General features: G+C 43.9%; 1 protein-coding gene across 1 annotated transcript; it reads left to right on the top strand.

The window, feature by feature from the left end:
* Window positions 1-9,383, top strand: LOC135915746 (uncharacterized). Its single transcript, XM_065448868.2, has 8 exons — window positions 1-232; window positions 990-1,105; window positions 2,222-2,388; window positions 2,550-2,681; window positions 2,737-2,835; window positions 2,894-3,010; window positions 5,140-5,211; window positions 6,951-9,383. The coding sequence occupies exons 2-8, from the start codon at window positions 990-992 to the stop codon at window positions 6,971-6,973; spliced, it is 726 nt and encodes a 241-aa protein (XP_065304940.1). The 5' UTR covers window positions 1-232; the 3' UTR covers window positions 6,974-9,383.
* The last annotated feature ends 9,622 nt before the right edge of the window (window positions 9,384-19,005 follow it).

The raw sequence follows: 19,005 nt of genomic DNA, 5'->3' as shown, positions 1-19,005 counted from the left end.
TTGCCTAGCGACAGGCGAACCGGCGAATGACGAGGCAGATGTTTGCGTCATTCGTCAGACACGCCGCCGAAGCGAGAGCGACCGGCCGTGCATCCGAGCGTTGGACTGTTTGCTCACCCGTGTGACTGTTTTTCTATTTTGGGATTTAGCCTGGTTTCATGGGCACCCGGCGAATTCTTGCGTTCGTTCGGAACTTCGACATGGCGAAATTGCACTATTGGACAACGGCAAGGTGAGAAACTTTCTTAGACAGTCTGCGACGCATTTCGAGCAATTAGGCTTATCTGGCACCTAGGCTAGACGTGTGATGCAGTTAATGAAAAACAGCGTGGCCGTCGTGGAGCAGTGAATTTTAATTAAAGAATCGTACTGGGAGATGTTTGCGACGCTTCCTGTAAGCCTTAACTAATTAACTAATTTCGGTAGTTTTTGGGCACGCTAGTCGCACAGGGTGCTGTGACGCAGTTTCGCGTGTACTGAATTTTACTGTGACAAGTTTCGGCCATATTGGCGCGTTCGCTGACCCCCAACATTATTGTGACTAAATTGGTTACTTTTTGGGGTACTTTTCAAGCGCAGTGGGTGCGCCTGGCGCTGCGACGCAGTTAGCGAAAAGCAGCTCGGCCGTGGTGCGCGGTTTCGCGCTTTAATGCTTTAATGCACTGACAAGTTCATGGCGCTTCTCTTTCTCTGACGCCCAACATTGTTGAAAATTATTTTCGATACTATTATTTTGAGGCCCGCTCGCCGCGCCTGTCGTGACGCAGCAAAAAGCAGCTCGGCCTTCGCGCTTTAATGCATCTAGCAAGATAAATTTGCGGCCCTTCCTCTGGCGCCCAACGTTACTGTAACTTATGTTTTGTTAAATTAAAAATGTTAAAGCTAATTGCCTTTGTTCGTAATCTCGTCTGTTCGCCGCTTTCGCGCATGTCGCCTCTTCAAGCGCTTTACATCAATGACACATGCTTGTCATTTACGTTTCTCAACAGATGTCCTCCTGTAGTGGCTCGTACGGCAGTTACTGTTGTGTACAGTGGTGCCAAAACAATGGAAGAACGAGAAAGAAGCCCGGCACCAGTTTTTTTCGTATCCCACAGGACAGCAGGTTTGTTGTGTTGCAATTTAGCAGCGCACTGTTTCTGCTGCTTTAATGAAAATATCCAGCAATGTCGCCCGATTATAACATTTATTTAGCTGAAGTAATCCAGTGAGGGGCATAATGTGTACGCTCTGGAATCAGTTTGGGATTCTTAAAAAATCATGAGCATTTACACATTGCAGCAAATGCATCTTTTTTTTTGTGGTATAAGCGTACCATTGTACCTGTAACTTAAGTGTTGTGTACCTCTTTGTGAGTATCTTGTTATAGAAAATTTGCAAAATCAAACATTCTATCGCATTAGAGAGTTTTAGAATTGGGGCCCCAAGCGGCTTGGGGACCCAAGAAAATTGCGCGCGACAAGTGCGCATGCGCAGAACCCAAGCCAGTCTTGCGTTCTTGCGTTCGCGTTAACCCAAGACCCAAGAATCGAAAACTAGCGTGGGCCCCCAAGCCGTCTTGGGCCGCCCTCGCGGGTGACAGCGATGGCGTACAGCAGATGGTCGCAGAGCAAACTTTATTTACTTCGACTGATTTTCGCCATTTCACACGGGTGAACTCGCAGATTTTCGCAGCGCGTCACAAGAAAACACCAACTAAGAGCACTTGGCTTCGATTGGCTTTGCTTGGCTTAGAACCGCACACTTAATTCGTAATGCTAACTGGTACTAACACAGTTTCTTACATTTTATTGTTCGTTCTTTTTGCTCAAAAATGCATTCTGTTTGTTTTCACTTGTAACAAAAGAGGTTCATTTTTTTTTTCTTTCAAGCACCTTTCTATTTTCCACACTGCGACGCCCCGAGCGCTCAACCCAACGCTGTCTGCGTTCGACCCAATCCTCAAACTCTGCTGCTCACATAAACCCAAGAGCAACCGACGCAACGCGGCTTGGGGGCCCAGAGCCTTGCGCCCCCAATTCTAAAACTCTCTATTAAGTCGAACATTCTAGAGGCCCCTACAGCTGTTCGGCAATTTCAAAACTAGTGTACAAATTTTTTTTTATAACTAATGTAGCGCATTTGAAATTCCTGATTTGTCAAGCATGTACGCACTCATGCAATAAAATGCTTGATGCTTATTGTTTGTGCCATACAACATGCTCTTTTAAAACGTGCGCAGGTCGACGGCATGGGTGGCATATTCCCGCAGAGCCGACGTTATGGAAAAGCCGGCAGGTGTATTGTACAGTTCATACAGGATATGCAGCGACCATTTCACTGCAAAAGATTTCCTGGACCCAGGTCGCACGCGACTCATTAGAACAGCTGTACCTACAGGTTCCTCAGGTACGCAATAGAGCAAAGTTCCAAGTTTCAGCACTGTCTTGGTGCACTTTGCTGTAGCTCATGTACGTCTCTGTGTCTTCATAGAATTGCTAGTGGTTAGAGTTTTGTGGCAATTATTTCGACCTGAACCAACCTCAGGTGAACATTTTTTTTCTATTTAGCTTTTGCAGATGCTGCTGATGTGCCATCTGTTGGAGGTTTCGCTGTTGCATCACATCAAAACACCGTCCCAGAGGACCATCTGGAAAAGTCTATAGGCATCAGCACTATGTTTGATGACCCTGCTTTGCAAGGTACTTGTAGTGTCCTGTGTTTGCGACTAACACTCAGTGTTGCCAATCAATGTAGGCTGCAGCCGTCCTGCAAGTGAGGAACAAGCTGGTGAGGACGTCCTACATAAGACATGCGAGCAAGGCTCCCTCATGACGGCAAGCCATGCTGCTAAAGGTGAGTTTGGTGTATCAAGTTAAACTTAACAAAGTGGCAATGATGGGTATTTTTCCAGCAAGCCTACAACAGATGTCTGGCTGCAACACCCCTGTGAGCGAGCTAGGTGCAACGGCCTCCCAGGTGGATATGTTTGGCAGCAGTTCTACCGAGGATGAGCGTTGTGCTGTTGATGGTAACTATCATACATTTTATAGAGCAGACGCATAGTTCTTTTAACAACATTGTTGTTTCAAACCAGGGTGTGTTGAATTTGATTTTTAACTGAATCTGAAAAAGGTTAACCTGGCGATATAGATAAGGCATTTCTCTTTAGAGACTTTTTATGGACTAGTCAATATTTAATTCTTGTTTTTCAGAAATCTCTCTCGACGTCTGTTATACTTTCTGCCTGGAAAACAGCTAAAGTTATTCCGCTATTCAAATATGGTAGTAAGCAGTCCTTACTAAACTACAGACCCATCGTTATAATGTGTCATTCTTGTGAAATACTTCAATGTGTAATTTGCGAACATATTGAATTCTTCGAGTGTAATGGTTTATCTGGTGCTCAGCACGGTTTGGATTTATCACTGCAACCCAGCTTATTGAATTCACTACCGTCGCACAGGCCCCATCAGGCCCTCTATGCAGGTGATCGAATTGATGCAATATTTATTGATATTTCAAAAGCTTTCGACACTGTGTTGCACTCTGAATTGTTCAAGAAGCTCACTGTTATTCTTAACAACAAAGTGTTTAACTGGATTTCTTTTTTATCCAATCGGTCTCTATGACGTACTCTTTAGGTCTTCTCAATCCTCCACATGCAGTGTAACGTCTAGTGTGCCTCAAGGTTCAATTTGGGTGCGCTTCTATTTTTGATCTTATTAAATGATCTAACAAGTAATGTTCCTCTTAGAATCTGCATTAGGCAGATGATTGTGTTTTGTACCATACGATTAAAACTCGTCACGATCACATCATCCATAACGACTCGTTTGCATCACTTCAATCATGGTGTGACTTGGCAGATGCAAATCAACTTCCAGAAAGTTGTACCTATGTCATTTACCAAACATTTTCCGCCTTCTCCACTTACCTATTCGTATAATGACTACCCTCTAGGAGATGCTGCACATCGAACTCGTGCAACCGTGTGCTTAGGCTGCTTGCAACGCATATTACGTTCATCCCCACTTAGCACACGACTCCTCACTTATAAAACGATGGTTCGTCCAATACTGAAGTGTGGCTCTGGCGTTTGGAATGCACACAAAATATCTATCAAAAAAAGTGCATCTGACAAGAAAGCTGTGGGCTTCGTTTATCGTTTTGACAGGTATTTTTTGCCCATTTCCCATCTTAGTCTTCAACTTGCCAGTCTCTCTTCTCGTCGTCACTTTGAATCTTTCAGGTTTCTTTATACTCTTACTCCCCACAATTCTCCTTACTTGGCAAGCAAGGGAAATCTAGACCCAATATCACCAGACATCACCATGAGTTGAATACGTCCACTTGTCACCATCATACCGAAGCGTTTAGTCTCCCTGTCCCTTCTGAGATTGCGGAGTGCTCTGCCTGGTTACGCAAGATCTTTACCACTCAATGAATTTCTATTGTATATTAGTCATGATGTTCTGTGCTCTTTATGCTATTCTATGTATTGTATTTCCCCACTCCTGCGATAGCCCTTCTGGGCTGCAGTATATCGAAATAAGTGAAATTAATAAATAAGTCCTTAGTCGACCATAACCTTTGAATAACCATTACATACGAGGTAACTGGAAGGTCAAGGTGCGATATTTAAGAGTACTGTTCAGATTGGAGCACGCTCATAAAGTGCACAATCTTTTAGGATGATTCTTCTTGTGACATATATTTTCCATATATGTGTACTATGATTGTATCATTATGTTAAATTGTGTGGTGGACACTGGCACTTCTCATATCAGAAATTGACGAAGCTTTTATGAATGCTTGTCTGCAGAAGCATGAGCTTTGTAAATGCGTAGAGTGATATCTCTAACAAACTCTGTAAACACATGACGTACAACTTATAAACTATGCAATATTTATTTTGTTTAAAGAGCACAGTGGTATTAACTGTTGATGCTTAGCATTTGGTTAGGTCTTGCTCTGCAAGTTAGGAAATAATTGTCAACGCACAAGCTACCGTTGCTTTGTACTTTCAACTATATTGGCAGTAAGTGAGGGAGGTAATGCAAAATTGTGCCAGGCAAGTTCTTGTTAGCGTTGTAGCTCAAAGGATGCTTGGGATGCATAAGCTGTTTGGGTAATATCTTGCTCTGTGTTTTTGTGCAGATGCCATTTCCGAGGTGTCCCCAAGCGCCAACATTTTCGATTCAGCTGAAAGACCAGTAGGAAACTATCCCGGTAAGTGTTTGGTTCATTTACCGATAGCCAAAGGCTTTGTGAGTTTTCTTCAAGATGGGGGTGTTCTTGTAATAGTGGTTCATTTTAATAATGGAGAAGTTGAGCAGCCGAAGGAAACTCATATTGTTTGATTTTTGTACTATTTACTCGAACTCCTTCATGAGTATATGCGAGAAAGGCTCCCTCATGGCTTTGACACAAAGCAATTTAGATCTACTTTAGATCTAGATCTACGCCGAAACCGAAGCTATTTCGCAAGTAAATTTATATGAAGTGGCCAAGTTCTTTGTATGCCACATCGTCCTACGACATGGTGCACCGTCTGTTCTCATCACTGACCGCGGTACAGCATTTACAGCGGAACTTATGCAGGATGTTCTGCAGCTGATGCATAGCTTTCACCGCAAGAACACTGCATATCACCCTCAAACCAATGGAATAATGGAACGTCTGAACAGAACACTGGCTGATGTGCTCTCCACGTATGTCGACTTAGAGCACAAGACGTGGGACGCGATCTTGCCCTATGTGACTTTCAGGTATAACGCTGCTGTACAGGAGACTACACAGTTTACGCTGTTCGAACTTGTATATGGGCGCCACGTCAGGTCAACACTTGACGCCATGCTACCTATAGCTGATAATAGCCCGACCAGTGAACACATAGAAGAGTTCGTACAAAGAGCCGAAGAGGCACGCCAGCTTGCTCGGCAGCGATCCGGAGCCAACAGCATACCGCCACCCTTCGATACAACCAGGGTCGACGCGACATTCATTACAATACCGGCGGCTGCGTGTGGGTCTGGACACCCGTCCGCCACCGTGGACTCTCAGAAAAGTTGATCCGCCGGTATTTTGGTCCCTACAAGGTTACACGCCGCCTCAGTGACGTGACCTACGAAGTGGTCCCCTGCAATTCTGACCCCAGTTCACTCCGTCGTCGTCCTCCCGCTGAAGCTGTTCGTGTAGTGCGCATGAAACCATACTATGCGCATACCTGAATGCTGAGATGCACCTGAGGAGCTCCATTTCTTATGTAGCTGAAATAACTTTTTGACGCAACTGAGTACGGTCGCTCTTCTCATGGGAGGCAATTGACACAAAGATGTGGGGCTCCCGCACCGCAGGACGGCGCGCGCAAAGGTCGGTGCCACGAAAGACGATGAAGTGCGTAAGCTGCACGCTCTTGTTCTGGCCCGTCATTAAAGAGAAGCGTATATTTTGCAAGACTCTGTCTCCAATCTACGTTACAATGTAGTCGTCAGGTGTACAATTAAGCTTTATATTGCATGTTTTACACATTACTCATTTGATGCCTTAGCAGCGAAGGCTTTTCCTCTGCCTTCATTGTAAAAAAATGTTTGGGAAGTGCCCACGTGCATCTGCTTTTTTTGTGTGTGTGCATGGCACATGTGCTGTTGGCCTGGAACTGATCCACAATAGTATTAACAGCCATAGCGTTCAGGGCCCCGTGTCGCTGAAAATCCAGCAGTGGTGTTGGTGACCTTTTCCATATGAGAAAATTAATTTCGGACCGTGCATCCCGATTCATGCAGGCCCTCGATGTGGCATATAGGCGTCACTGAACTAATTAAAATTCTCAAAGTAGGATGTGTCAAAAATTCATAAAATGTGACTTGCACACAACTTTGAGACATGATAGCGTTGGATTGTAATTTGAATATGCGAGAAAACATAATTCTTTTGCGCGGAAACTCAAACACAAACCCCTTTTCCAGCTGCCATTTCAGGTCTGTCGTAGGAGTGGAACGCCCCAGAAAGCTCGCCTTCGTGCATAGCGTTTGCCACCAGCATTTCCAGGGAAACATTACAGAAGCATAAGCTGCAGCTGCCCGGAAGCGTGAGAAGCAGCCACGGCTCTTTTAATGCTATCGTGTTCCACTCTTAAAGGCGCAGCTTAAGTGTCCTCCAACCTTTTTTTTTTTTCGCTGTTTGGGGACTGCCTTCTTGAAGGTGTTGCATCGTTTCCTTTCTACTGTAGGGCGAATGCAATATCTGCTTTGAACAACAGCAAAGCTGTGTTTTGATTGCACTTGATGCTGGCCGCACTAGCGCGGCATCTCTTCTGAACACTATCCAGCAGTTCACTATGATGTTATCACTGAAATAGAATACACAGGACACCTTCGTGTACCACTTCATCTACCTCGAAGTAATATGCCATAGCTCTATGATCATATCCTTAACATCCACTATTTTCTTGGATTCATTTAAGATAGCTGGAATGTACAGACTAAAAAAGCTCGGAAGCGCTTGCACTCTTTGGAGAATTTTGTATGAGCATTTTCAGGCTGTTCTGGTGACACTAAAAAATACTGGCTCTCCTGTAATCGAGAGTAGATGTAAGCATGAAATGGCTGCCGACAAAGCAGATTGATTGTAGATGATACCAGCCACAATCTTAAAATGGGTGTAGCGCACATTCGCAACGGCACACCCCACCCCACTGCATCACGCAACTGTACACTGGTCCATATGGAAGCAAGTTTCCTGTCAAAGACAGAACCCCATTGCAAGTCTCGTCTCGGTCCACCATATGTGCCGTGGACCTCCCAGACTGCTGGCATTGAAAAGAGCACAAGCAACTGTGTCTCAGTGCCAAAAAATGACAATCAAGTGTACAGTGCCTTGTATCTGCCTCTGAACGTCGCTATTAGAAGTGACAAATAAAACTTCAGCGTACTAGAAGTTACAGCTTGAGTGATATTGTGAGCAAATATTTAGAACTCGGAAGCAATATTTTTGGTAACATGTTTGGGAAGTAACTAGCATATTTATTGCAGTCTTGACTGTTTGCCCGGATGAGCTGGTTTGAGTGCCAGAATAATGGCTCTGGCTTTTGGTTCATTGAAGGTGGCTGACAACAGGAGCTAAAAGCATTTCATGCTTAAAATGTCTGCAGCAGCGGCACTGTTCAGTTAATCAAGGACCTCATTTCATGGCCCTCATTCTGACACCTTCGAACACTGTTTCTGCCTTTGTAACGCTTCCTAGAATTTATCCTTCAAATTCTTATGTGAAAGAACCATGCATCAATTTTGGCGTATTTCTCAAACTGTACGAGCAGAATTGCTGCTGATTTCATAAATACAACCTGTAAATCGATACAGCAGAATTGTTAGTTGAAATATGTAATCCAAATCAAGGAGCCATTCTCAAGACGATGTTCCTGCTGGCACTGATACGTGTCATTCCTGGCATTGGTGAAATCTTTATTCTACGTTATAAAGCATGAAACATTCACACATGCTCATCTTTCCTTCTTTTTTGAGCTTTGCTGTTTCAAGGAGCTTTGCCCTTTGAGTGGCAGCAGCCTGATTGATATAACTTCTGACTCACGTATTTAACATTTTTGCACAGATTGGTCAAGGAGTAGCCAGATTTTGAGAAGTACATGTTTAGCAGAGTCTATAGGTGCTGGCTTTTGGTGTGGAGAGACAAGCAGCTTCATAGCTTCCCTCCTGTCTCTTGTCATTGTGTCAGCAAACTGAAATGAAAACTCTCGAAACAGTATATTTGTTAATGAGGAATCTTTGCAAGGTACATTGTGAAGCACATGCCGATGAATTGCTTCAACCTTTTACATTAAACAAATTATGCCATGTGCTGTCGAGAGGCAAATAAAGCTGTTCGCTTTAAAAATTAACAATAATCACCACAGTTTGTGAAGTGATTGAGATATTGTTACCCAGTACCTTCAACAAAGATGTTATGGGAAACAGTGCAAGGAACTAGCATACTTACACTAATTGCAGGTATTTGGCGGAGTTGTATGGGAGACAAGATAGCCAACCAATTTTCCTTAATGCATGTGAGCTTTGTCATCTTCATGGTGTAATGTAATCTTTTCAGGTAGCGGATAAAGAATCTTTGGCAACATGAAATGGCCTTTGACGACACAGGCGAGTAGTGGATGCCACACTTCAGTTCTAATTAAAGTTACATCAGCACAGAGCATGTATGCTGCTACGACCAAGTTGGGTCCATACTTTGGATTACCATGTACAGTGTCACTCTCTTCTGCATTCCAGAAGGTGGAAGCCAGTGTTTCTTTGCTGTTGCCATTTCAATTTAGTATATTTTCATGTTTTCATGCTCTGCAAATTACAGCAAGAGGTTGCACGGTCTTGAAATGAAGACTACTTTTTGTGTTTTCAAGATAAAATTTTAGCTATAATAAACGGAATTTCCAAAAAACAAGTTTTATGTTTGGCCTGCCTTCTTTTGGGTGATCAGACATGGGCGCCATTGAGGCATCATGGCTCATACGTGCTGCCTTTATGCTTGTGAGTTGTGTGCACAATGCTCCTTGCATGTTGAAAAAGAAAAAATGGAGACCATCCATAATTGGTCTTGGTTTGCTTTCTTAGCCACAAGTGTTATCTGAAAATATAGCTGCTTTTTGTTACTCTTTCTGGCGGTGCGTTTTAGATACATAAAAATTATAATGGACGTGCATGTTCAGAGTGATTGCAGGAACGAGAAACGTTACTGGAAGATCCTTTGCAAGAGATGCAAGTGCTTGCCCATTTCGTGAAAAAAAAGGCTTTGTTTTCATTGTATACAGTAATCTAAGGGTCAGGCAGACTTGATCGCAAAAGCAAAGAGAGAAATTGGTTGACAGAGAAATCCAAAGCCTGCTGACCACATCGTAACTGTCTAGCGCATAGACTACACCTGCACGTTGGCCAACAGCATGGGAAAGGAGAAGGGATGGAAAAATGAGAGATTTCCATGAAGCACATGTGGTGAAAAGGAGAATGAAGCAAAAATTGGTAGCATTCAGAAAAAGCTAGATAGTCTTGATGAGAAAACTGAAACATTGGACAAATAATTAATAGCAACCTTTATCAAGTCTTAACGCCGTATTCAGCAATACATCTTGAAGCTCATGCTGGACTTGATATAAATGACGCATGGTGTGAACGCGCCCAAGATGCTCATTGCGTTTCTTTTGGTGTGTTCACGACAGGCGTCATTTAAATCGAGTCAAGCATGGGCTTCAAGTTAAGATGCATTTATGAGTACGGGGGTTCGTGTTACCGCATGGTGAAGCTCTCTTGAATGAAGACTTCATGAACTAGAGAATAGATGGGCCCGTGAGAACCTACTTTTACGTCTTATCGCAGACATCTGAATCACAGGAGCAGTCTGAAGCATGTGGTAGGTTTGTGAAGACTTTCCGAGAAACCTGCATGGGTTTTCTCTGTAACAGTTTGCTACATTCGGGTGTATGACTCATTTTACATTTCCTGATCACCTTGCATATTTCCGCACAATGCTTTCGTCATTACTGTTCAGATTCATTACTGTTCAGTGGCACTGAAAAGGCAATACAGGCATGAATGTCAAAAGAGGCACTTGTAGGCAGGATAAATGCAAGATTACCTTGTTTACATGTCCATAGTTAGTGCTTACAAAAAAGGCAGAAGAAAGATGCCAGGAAAAAATAAGCATTTCGTCTGAGGTTCCTCTCATTATGAAGCTGTTTACAATGATGAGAGCTAAATACAAAAAGTGTGGTCCTAATGAATGGACACGTTCTCCCAGTTGCAATTCATAGTTTAAGATATTGAGGGACTTCAATCGCACCTCAAAAAGAAGTCCATGATCAATAAACAGTGCAGGAAGCCAGTATAACAGTTTTCATTGACGGTGAGTTGGCCCTAGGATATGATCCAGTTTGCATCTTCAATAAAGTGGCTATTGATTGGCTACTATTGATCTGTACAGTAAGCGCAGCACGCATACAGAACAGCACGCAGTCCCATTTATGCCTTGGGCCTCACTTATACCATGTTAAAATTGTGGAAATACAAAAGATTCATAAAACCAGCTCTCTTTATCACCTTATCTTAGGGAGGGACTTGTCAATGTTATAGTGTAGAGCACGAACATTTCCTTAGGAGAAGTCTTCCAGTTATTTATGAATTATATGGTAGAGGTTCATTACCTCTTGAAAACTGTTCTGCATAACACTCGTGCTTCTTCACACATCTATCATGATCGGTCAAATACGGGATAAGTTGGGTGCTGCAGATAAATGGTTCCGGCTACAGCATCAATAGGTAGCTAAATTTTCATTCTTGATGTTTCGTCCAGCTCTCTGAAACATACACATAGAAGTGAAACTTCAATTTGAGTACCAATATTAAATGTGTTATTTTGGGGCTTCAATGATTTGCTGAACTTGATGGAAAGTGAAGGACTGTATAGAAAAAATGGCTGTAAGGTCAACTATCATCTTCTGCGCATAACCTTTCAGATACTGCACAAAATATAATCTAAAACACATGAAAAGTTTTTATAGAACAAAGTACAGCCACACTGGATCACACTAGCATCATTATCATATGTCACTGGTGTGGCACTTCAACACAATGTGGGAACTACCATGGCTCGTACAATGCTCCGAAGGATACATTGCAATAGCGCAACTATGCTCAATGGCATTTGAACTGTTTTTTGCAATTTACAACTTCTAGCCATGCACTTATTCATTTACGACTTGGATGGTCGTGAAGCCTGAGTGCTTTTCTACCTAGCAATACTGCAAGCTCGTCTGCTGACACTAGCTGCACAAAAGAGCAACAGTAGCTTGTGCTCCAGCAGAACTTGAGGGCGGATTACAAGTTCTTGCCACACTATAGATGAGAAATATGAACACACTCCCAAGCTTCAATATCTTAGCCGGTGTAAAGCTGCAATACAGGTACTGCACTCCCTTAATAGCACTGCTTACAGCTGTCAAACTATACCTCTGGTGCTATGCACATTTTGGGGATGGTAAGAAGTTTCACTAGTCAAGGTAACAACCACACAGGCATCTAAAACATTGAGTTAAGGGTGTTTAAGACTGACTAAACACAATTTGCCCCTTGGCTTGGATCTCGATTCCTTTCCCCTCTAGTGTCATTGACTGAAGAGCCACAACAGGAGTAGAGTAGCAATGCTTTGTTGTGTTGCCTGTTTACTAATAGCAAGAAACTACGCTCTAGCACTGTAGCATAATCAAAGAACAAAAGGTCAAGTTTATTGAGCAAGCTTGATCAACCATCTCTCCAGTAGTCTGGGCCCCACGTCAGAGGGTATCGTCGTATGGTGTAATGATTACAATAGTGCATGAAGACTACTAGAGGCTGCAGTTTCAGTAGAAGGAAGGGGATAACCCCTAATTAAGGGTAAGCCTTTGCTTTTGACAATGATCGGCCAAATTTAATCACGATTTCCCACTTCTCCGCCGGTGCAGAAATGCCATCGTCCTTTTAAGATTGACATTACAAAAACGTACGTACATACAGTCCTATACACCGCGGCTGGTAGCGTCGCAATCCCGTGCTTCTCTAGTTTTAACGCCCGTTCAATACGTATGTAGAACCCAACAATCGGTTTGCTCTGGCGCAGTTACAAGACGGTCGTCGTCGTGCTCTTTGCACATCACAAACGCGTCACACACACGCACACACACAACTAGATTGTGCAACACGCGCTGTTCCACCTTGCATCGCTTCGTTCGTGGTCGTGCTGTTTGCGCGAACAAACGCGTCACACACGCAACTCGATTGCTCTTTCCACGCACCAAACGCCAAAACGCGATGTTCCACCTTCGTTCGTGGTCGTGCTATTTACGCATGCACATTCGTCACACACGCAACTTCAACTGCTCTTTGCACACACCAAGCGCATCACACACACACAGCTTCGATTGCCGTAACACGCGGTGTTCCACCTTGTATCGCTTTCGTGCGTGGTCATGCTGCTTGCGTGCACGGCCCACCCTGTGGCTCCGGAGAGTTGGCATATCTCTATGAACCCCGGACGCGCGCGCATGAGGACTAGGGCGTTTCAGGAGCTAGGTGCGTTTTTCACACGACAACTAGGGACCTAGGCTCCCCTAGGGCGAAAAGTTACCTAGATATATAGTTCCCGTTGGCGCCGCGGGGGCGGCGCTGCAGTCGACCGGCTGCACTGGAGAGCGAATGTAAATGCGCCTCCCGGTGGCTCGGCTCCGCAGTGGTGTCAAATGCCTTCTTCAAAGGCGAAGGGGGACGATTGGGCTCTATTGTCCGAGGACCCCTTCAATCCCGGCGGCGTACGACCTTGTTGGCACGTGATCTTGTTGGCTCGTGCGCTTCTCTGGAATGTGCTTTCCTGCTTCTGCATTCCTCAATTAGCTGTGCTGCGATTCGATGTGGTCTGCGGAACTCGAAGTAGCCTCAGGAAACGGCGCCATATCTAACACTCCCAAAGGATTGCAAAGTGTTCATGCATTTCGTAGGCGAGAAGGAGAAGCACTGCAGTGTGCGGGGATAACATTACGTGAGAATTGGAAAACAATGTGTTCGTGACAAGATGGCGGTGCCCTCCTCGTTATGTTCCTCGTTGTCGCGCTCGTGAAAATAGCGCCGGTGGCACAAAAGCAGCTCTACGTGACAATGATCATGAAAGCCTGAAACATGGTACGTAATTACCATAACAGATCCCCCCAATTTAATGATGTTGGTGGAAAACAACCTGTATAGCATGGCCAATGACGATGCCCAACAGCGACGTCTAAGCGTCAAACGTCGCACGCATATCTCGTGGCGCCACACTCCGTCATTTCGCTACTGGCATCAGTTGTAGTGAAAGACGTTGGCTCCGAACTCTACTTGAAAGTCTCAGGTGGGAACTTCGAAATGAGTCACCGAGCCTTAAAACCATGAAGCATTTTAGGAGCGCAACAATTCCTTCACCGGCGTCCTACAAAAGCCGAATTATTGAAAGGATGGAAGGAGACTTCAAATTGGCAAGTCATTTGGAAAGCCACGTTGCGCTGAGTGAAGGTTGCCCTAAACCTTTCTGTTCACGAACGAAGGAAAAACGAACGGTGTCTCCTTTACACAAAACACGTGAAAAAAAAACGATTCCCCATGTTTACCTGAAATGTAATAAATATTAAGCTTTGAATGGTTGAATGGCGTTGAAGCGTTGAAAATAAAAGGTTACAATTACCCTTTAGAGTGGTAACTGCGGAGGTAAAGTTCTAGAAAGCCATATAGTTTACTAAACAGACGTTGGCTACTTCGACAAGGGGAGCCTGAGAATGATAAAGTCTGTAAGTGAAGGTAGTTCGAATTAAATAACATGTTCAGCGTCATGCGACACGTGATCTTAGGTGAGTAGGCATGTGGCTACTAAACCTTCGCAAGCTACCTAATGACATCAAGGCTGCCAGATTCGAGACCCTCGCCAATGGGCAAAAAAAAAGGGATGTTACACATCCGTACACAATGAGTGGCGCTGGCTAACACTCCTACAGCCCTAAGTTTAGTAATTATGGATACCAAATTTAGTGGCCAGATCAATGACCGTGGCTGTAGCACGGTCATCAATGCCGGCGTCGTGGATCCAGCTACAAACGACGAAAAGTTACCGTTTCGTCCACCATATATATATATATATATATATATATATATATATATATATATATATATAAGGAGAGAGAGGATACGCGCGAGGCAAGAGCAGTACCCATTCGTTGGGGACACGATTTATGTCAAGTATTTTTTACTAAACGGTGAATGCTTCAAATTACGTTGGTCTTGACCGTGGTTTCATCGGTTTAATGTATAATTACACTAGCAAGCTATCGTGTCAGCAGATGCCGAGTGCCGCGGCCCACTCCATTTGCAACAAGGCTTGTGTTACGCACTACGGCCATCACGATTTGGCAGCACGCTCGTCAATCACGTCGGATGCTAGCGTCAACTGCACACAGGCCAAATTTTTGTGCAAGAATATATTACGTACATTGATGGAGTGAAGAAATCGGGAAATTTGCAAGCTTCAGTTGGAATCAGTTCGCACAGCAGTGATTGGAGATTTCTGTGAGAGGCCTTCGTCCTGCAGATGACTTAAGAATAGTCTGATGCTGATGATGACGATGATGAAGGTGATATTCCTGCACCCGAAATGGCGTTCACTTGTAACGTTTGTTTGCTCTATCTGGAATCCTGTGGCTGCACTGTATGGCGCTTAACGTTAAAATGCTCATAATCACGTTGCGCAGACTTGATATCGGCAACCTAGGAGATTATTTCTGCGACGAAGCAAGCAATGATACGACCGAGGCGGCACGTCATATCTTTATAGTATATGCACGGGTACCTTCGATTTCCTAATCGATTCCACGCGCTATCCACTTCAGTTCCGTTTTCGCGTACACTACCGAAGTGCTTGGAACGCTTTACTTTCGCCGGCTTACATTTCTCTGCCTTTCCCAACCATGGCTCATCTCTGTACACGCAGGAAGTGGCCAGGAAGAACGCAGCTGCCATCTTGGACGCTGCAGACTTCGTGATGGGTGACCAAAAGGTGCCGAGGGTGCCCTCGCCATCGAGCTGATGCGTGACCACCCGCGTCTGCTCGAAAGGGTGATGGAAGGTGCTGACGTCACTAAGGCCGAAGCCAAGAAGATCCGCAGCAGTAGCATCGACGAATTTATGAGAATGACTGGCGTCGTCAAGGAGGCGGTGCAGTGCCTCAGTCATCCCGGTGCCAGGAGGCTTCAGCTCGCCGACATTGGCCACGACTGCTGGCTCCACATTCGAAGTTTCCTGAAGATAGCGGACGTCGTGTCATGTTGAGCCAGTCCAGGTCAGTGAAAACAATTTAGCGGCTTTTTTTACGCCGTTTGCGTGGGGCCGGGGCTTGAAGGAATAGCTCATTTAACACTGCACGATGAAAGTGAATGTGGCTGTCTATAAACAAAAAAATGAAAATAACACAAATTTGTCGTAGATTGCTCGAAAGGCATTCGGCAGTAGCTTACGCAGAATTTGTTAAATTTGTCAGATTCTTGCTACGGTCGTCATTAGCCTTCTTATCGCAAAGCTCAGATTCATTTTTCTATGTGCCACATAATTCCTTTGATAGGCTAAAACGCATAACGTCAGAAGCGGCACATATCATAAATATTCAATATTTTCTTGGATAGCATTTCAATCACATGGAAGATAAAAAAATAGTCTTATTTATATCTTTAGTTTTTTTCCTACACAATAGTAAACTTCGAATAACATCAATGACAACCAGATTGGTTCTCAGTGATTTCTGTCGGGCTTTCTTATTCATTGATAGCTGTACAGGCGAGAGAGTTTATTGAAAGCTGAACTATGCCGGCCTTGTTAGCTCGTTTAGTGAGAATAAAATAAAATGAGGAGGAAAAGAATTAAGGGGGAGAATTTAAAAATAAACGAGCTTGACACTTGAGATTCCGTGTAGTACTTACCAATTGGTTTTCTTTTCTTTATATATGTATATATATATATATGAATGAAAACTCACATGCCATTTCATCTAGCCATCTTTTCCATTAACCGAATCTCTTCGGCATGTGCTATATAACAACATACCAACCGCGCTAAACGAACCTAGAACCTATTTCATGCTAGCTGCTCTAGAGACTACATTTGGTTCGAAATCGATCGGGAGATCTGAGTATCATGACGTCATAATGCGGAAAATGGGCACAAGGGATGCAAACATCTATCTCTCGGTGCTCTGCTGTGCTACCAAACAAGGGCGCGCTGTGAGTAACCACGTAGCAGATCAGTAAGCAATTTATTTGACGTAATTAATTTTTCATAAATAGGCCTGCTAATGGCTTTCTCCTTTTCTTAGCGCATTTATTTCCAAGGCGCACAAATTACCACAATTTAGAGGAATAAAGTAGCGGTGAAAAGGGCCGGTTGGTGGTCGGTCATACTTTCTTCTTGTTCTATGTATAGAGTACAAAAAAGAGAGACGCCAAATTATCATGCCCAAGCTTCAACTACTATCAATACAGTCATGACACAGTGACATAAACGGAACATATAAGGTCCAATTGATTGAAATATTAGGCTTGTGCAATACGTAGTTCATTCGTAACTGAAACAGAGCTTTCATAACATAGAAAGCGATGAAATATCACGACCTCTTATTTTGAATGAGATGGCATACGCGAATGCTTTTATTTTCTGCACAACCTGCAGTGTGAGACTGAGACGGCTAAGGGTGTTCACACATTTTTATGCTTATCGCTTCCTCGTTGCGTTATTAATGCTAATCAATAAATTTTACCACTATCTGCTTCATTCTGCAGTCATCGGCAGCCGAGGTTGGCAGCCCGATGGGAGAAGAAACCAAGGTGGCCCCTCCTGCTGGCGTCGAAATTCCGCTCCAAAATAGGGGCTATTACGTTTCAGCTAGTAGGGATCAGATGTGCACCTATTGACTTTTCGCATTCGTTACACCGCCGACCCAGGAAGCTGTTAGGAAGCCACTGAACACCGTTTGCCATCACCGATCCGGAATTGTTCCAGCGTGTATTCACTGTGTGGTGGCGTTGAAGCAGTGGAGGAGGCGTTCGGTCGTTTTCGTCGTATTATTTCACGCGACATGAATGGCGATTGGAGTTTGCTTGACACGTGCCAATTTTACAACTATAGTGGCGTGCCCATCTTTCTTTATTGACCCTGATTTCAGTCCTGAAACAAAGCTTAGATGTATATCTATCTCACCCGATACTATGTGCAGCTGTTGTTTGAATTTGCATTGTGCACGTCGGCGCGAGTATTTTGAAGCACTTGTTAGGCGCTAGTGTTGTGCAAAGTAATGTCCATAGTTTTATTGCGGTAATTAGTAACATGCAATGAAGCGGACGTGCGTCTTCCGGCGTGTCTAAGACCATGTGTTTGAGTGCCGAGACCATTCTTGTAGTTTTGTATTACTCTCTCCGTAAAAAGTCAACCTTCAGTGTTACACTGTGCATTGCAGTCGTCATGCCTGTAGTAAGAAATAATCCATGCATGTTTCTGCAATGGAGCCCGAGCTAGCATTTAGAGCTGGAATCAGTTCGCTGCACACTTTGAATGTGAGAGACTAGAGACGAGAACTCGAACGTATATAAATTGAACGTGACGGAGTTTTGTTTATTTCCCTCAACCGATTCTCATTCCCTTTTAAAGCATTGTATTTAGGTTACTTTTTACACAGGGGAACGTTAAGCATACAGTACCACGCACTCGACATAAACGGTCAGGTATAATTATATTATCGCAATTATTACATTGGTATGTAATGGTACATCGACCACCAGAAGGCGTTTCGTTCTTGAAGTAAATATAGCACAGTATGTATAGTTCTGATCTCAAACCAAGCGTTGATACCAAGGTGGTGGAACTCAACGGACACAATTAGCTTCCCAGACCAAAAACAGTAGTGATGTTAGGATTAGCCATGCATATAGATTGCCTAACTCTATTACGATGAGGTACTGACACAGTAGATGTGGACGGCATATAAATGGGGGGCGAAGGGCAGTGAAGGACTAGGCGCAGTGACAATTTCTAGCAATTTTACCACCATAAAGTGAGTTTCATTCACGCAGGAACCCCTCACCTTATGTTAGCAGCAGAATGTCATAGCCCCAGTGGCACGTCAATAAACGGGAGAACAAGTTCGTTGTCGACAGATTTGTGTTTTTTGTTGCCTGTAAGTAAAAATTGCAATAAATGGGCGTGTCATGGCAAAAAGAGTGTTTGTGGCCATTTATTAAATAAACCGCATGCTGTGTACACAAGAAATGCAGAAATTTAACACTCCCAGGGTTCGTTTAGTAGCAAAGTACAGATACCCCAAATGGTGGATGGCAAAACGGCGCCGCGGTATCTCCAATGGTAAGAATATCACTTGATCCACTTTCGTCTCCATTAATTTATTATTTCTTTTTTCGGTTAGTAAGTACAA

Source organism: Dermacentor albipictus, unplaced genomic scaffold (assembly GCF_038994185.2).
Source record: "Dermacentor albipictus isolate Rhodes 1998 colony unplaced genomic scaffold, USDA_Dalb.pri_finalv2 scaffold_22, whole genome shotgun sequence".
Classification (NCBI taxonomy): Eukaryota; Metazoa; Arthropoda; class Arachnida; order Ixodida; family Ixodidae; genus Dermacentor; species Dermacentor albipictus.
This window is presented reverse-complemented; position numbering and strand designations above follow the sequence as displayed.

Bases quoted from the DNA above. Each gene is read 5' to 3' on its own strand.
- LOC135915746 (XM_065448868.2), top strand. From the start codon at position 990: ATGTCCTCCTGTAGTGGCTCGTACGGCAGTTACTGTTGTGTACAGTGG. The intron at 2,836-2,893 runs GTGAGTTTGGTG...GTATTTTTCCAG, and splicing joins GGCAAGCCATGCTGCTAAAG to CAAGCCTACAACAGATGTCT. The intron at 5,212-6,950 runs GTAAGTGTTTGG...CCCCTTTTCCAG, and splicing joins ACCAGTAGGAAACTATCCCG to CTGCCATTTCAGGTCTGTCG.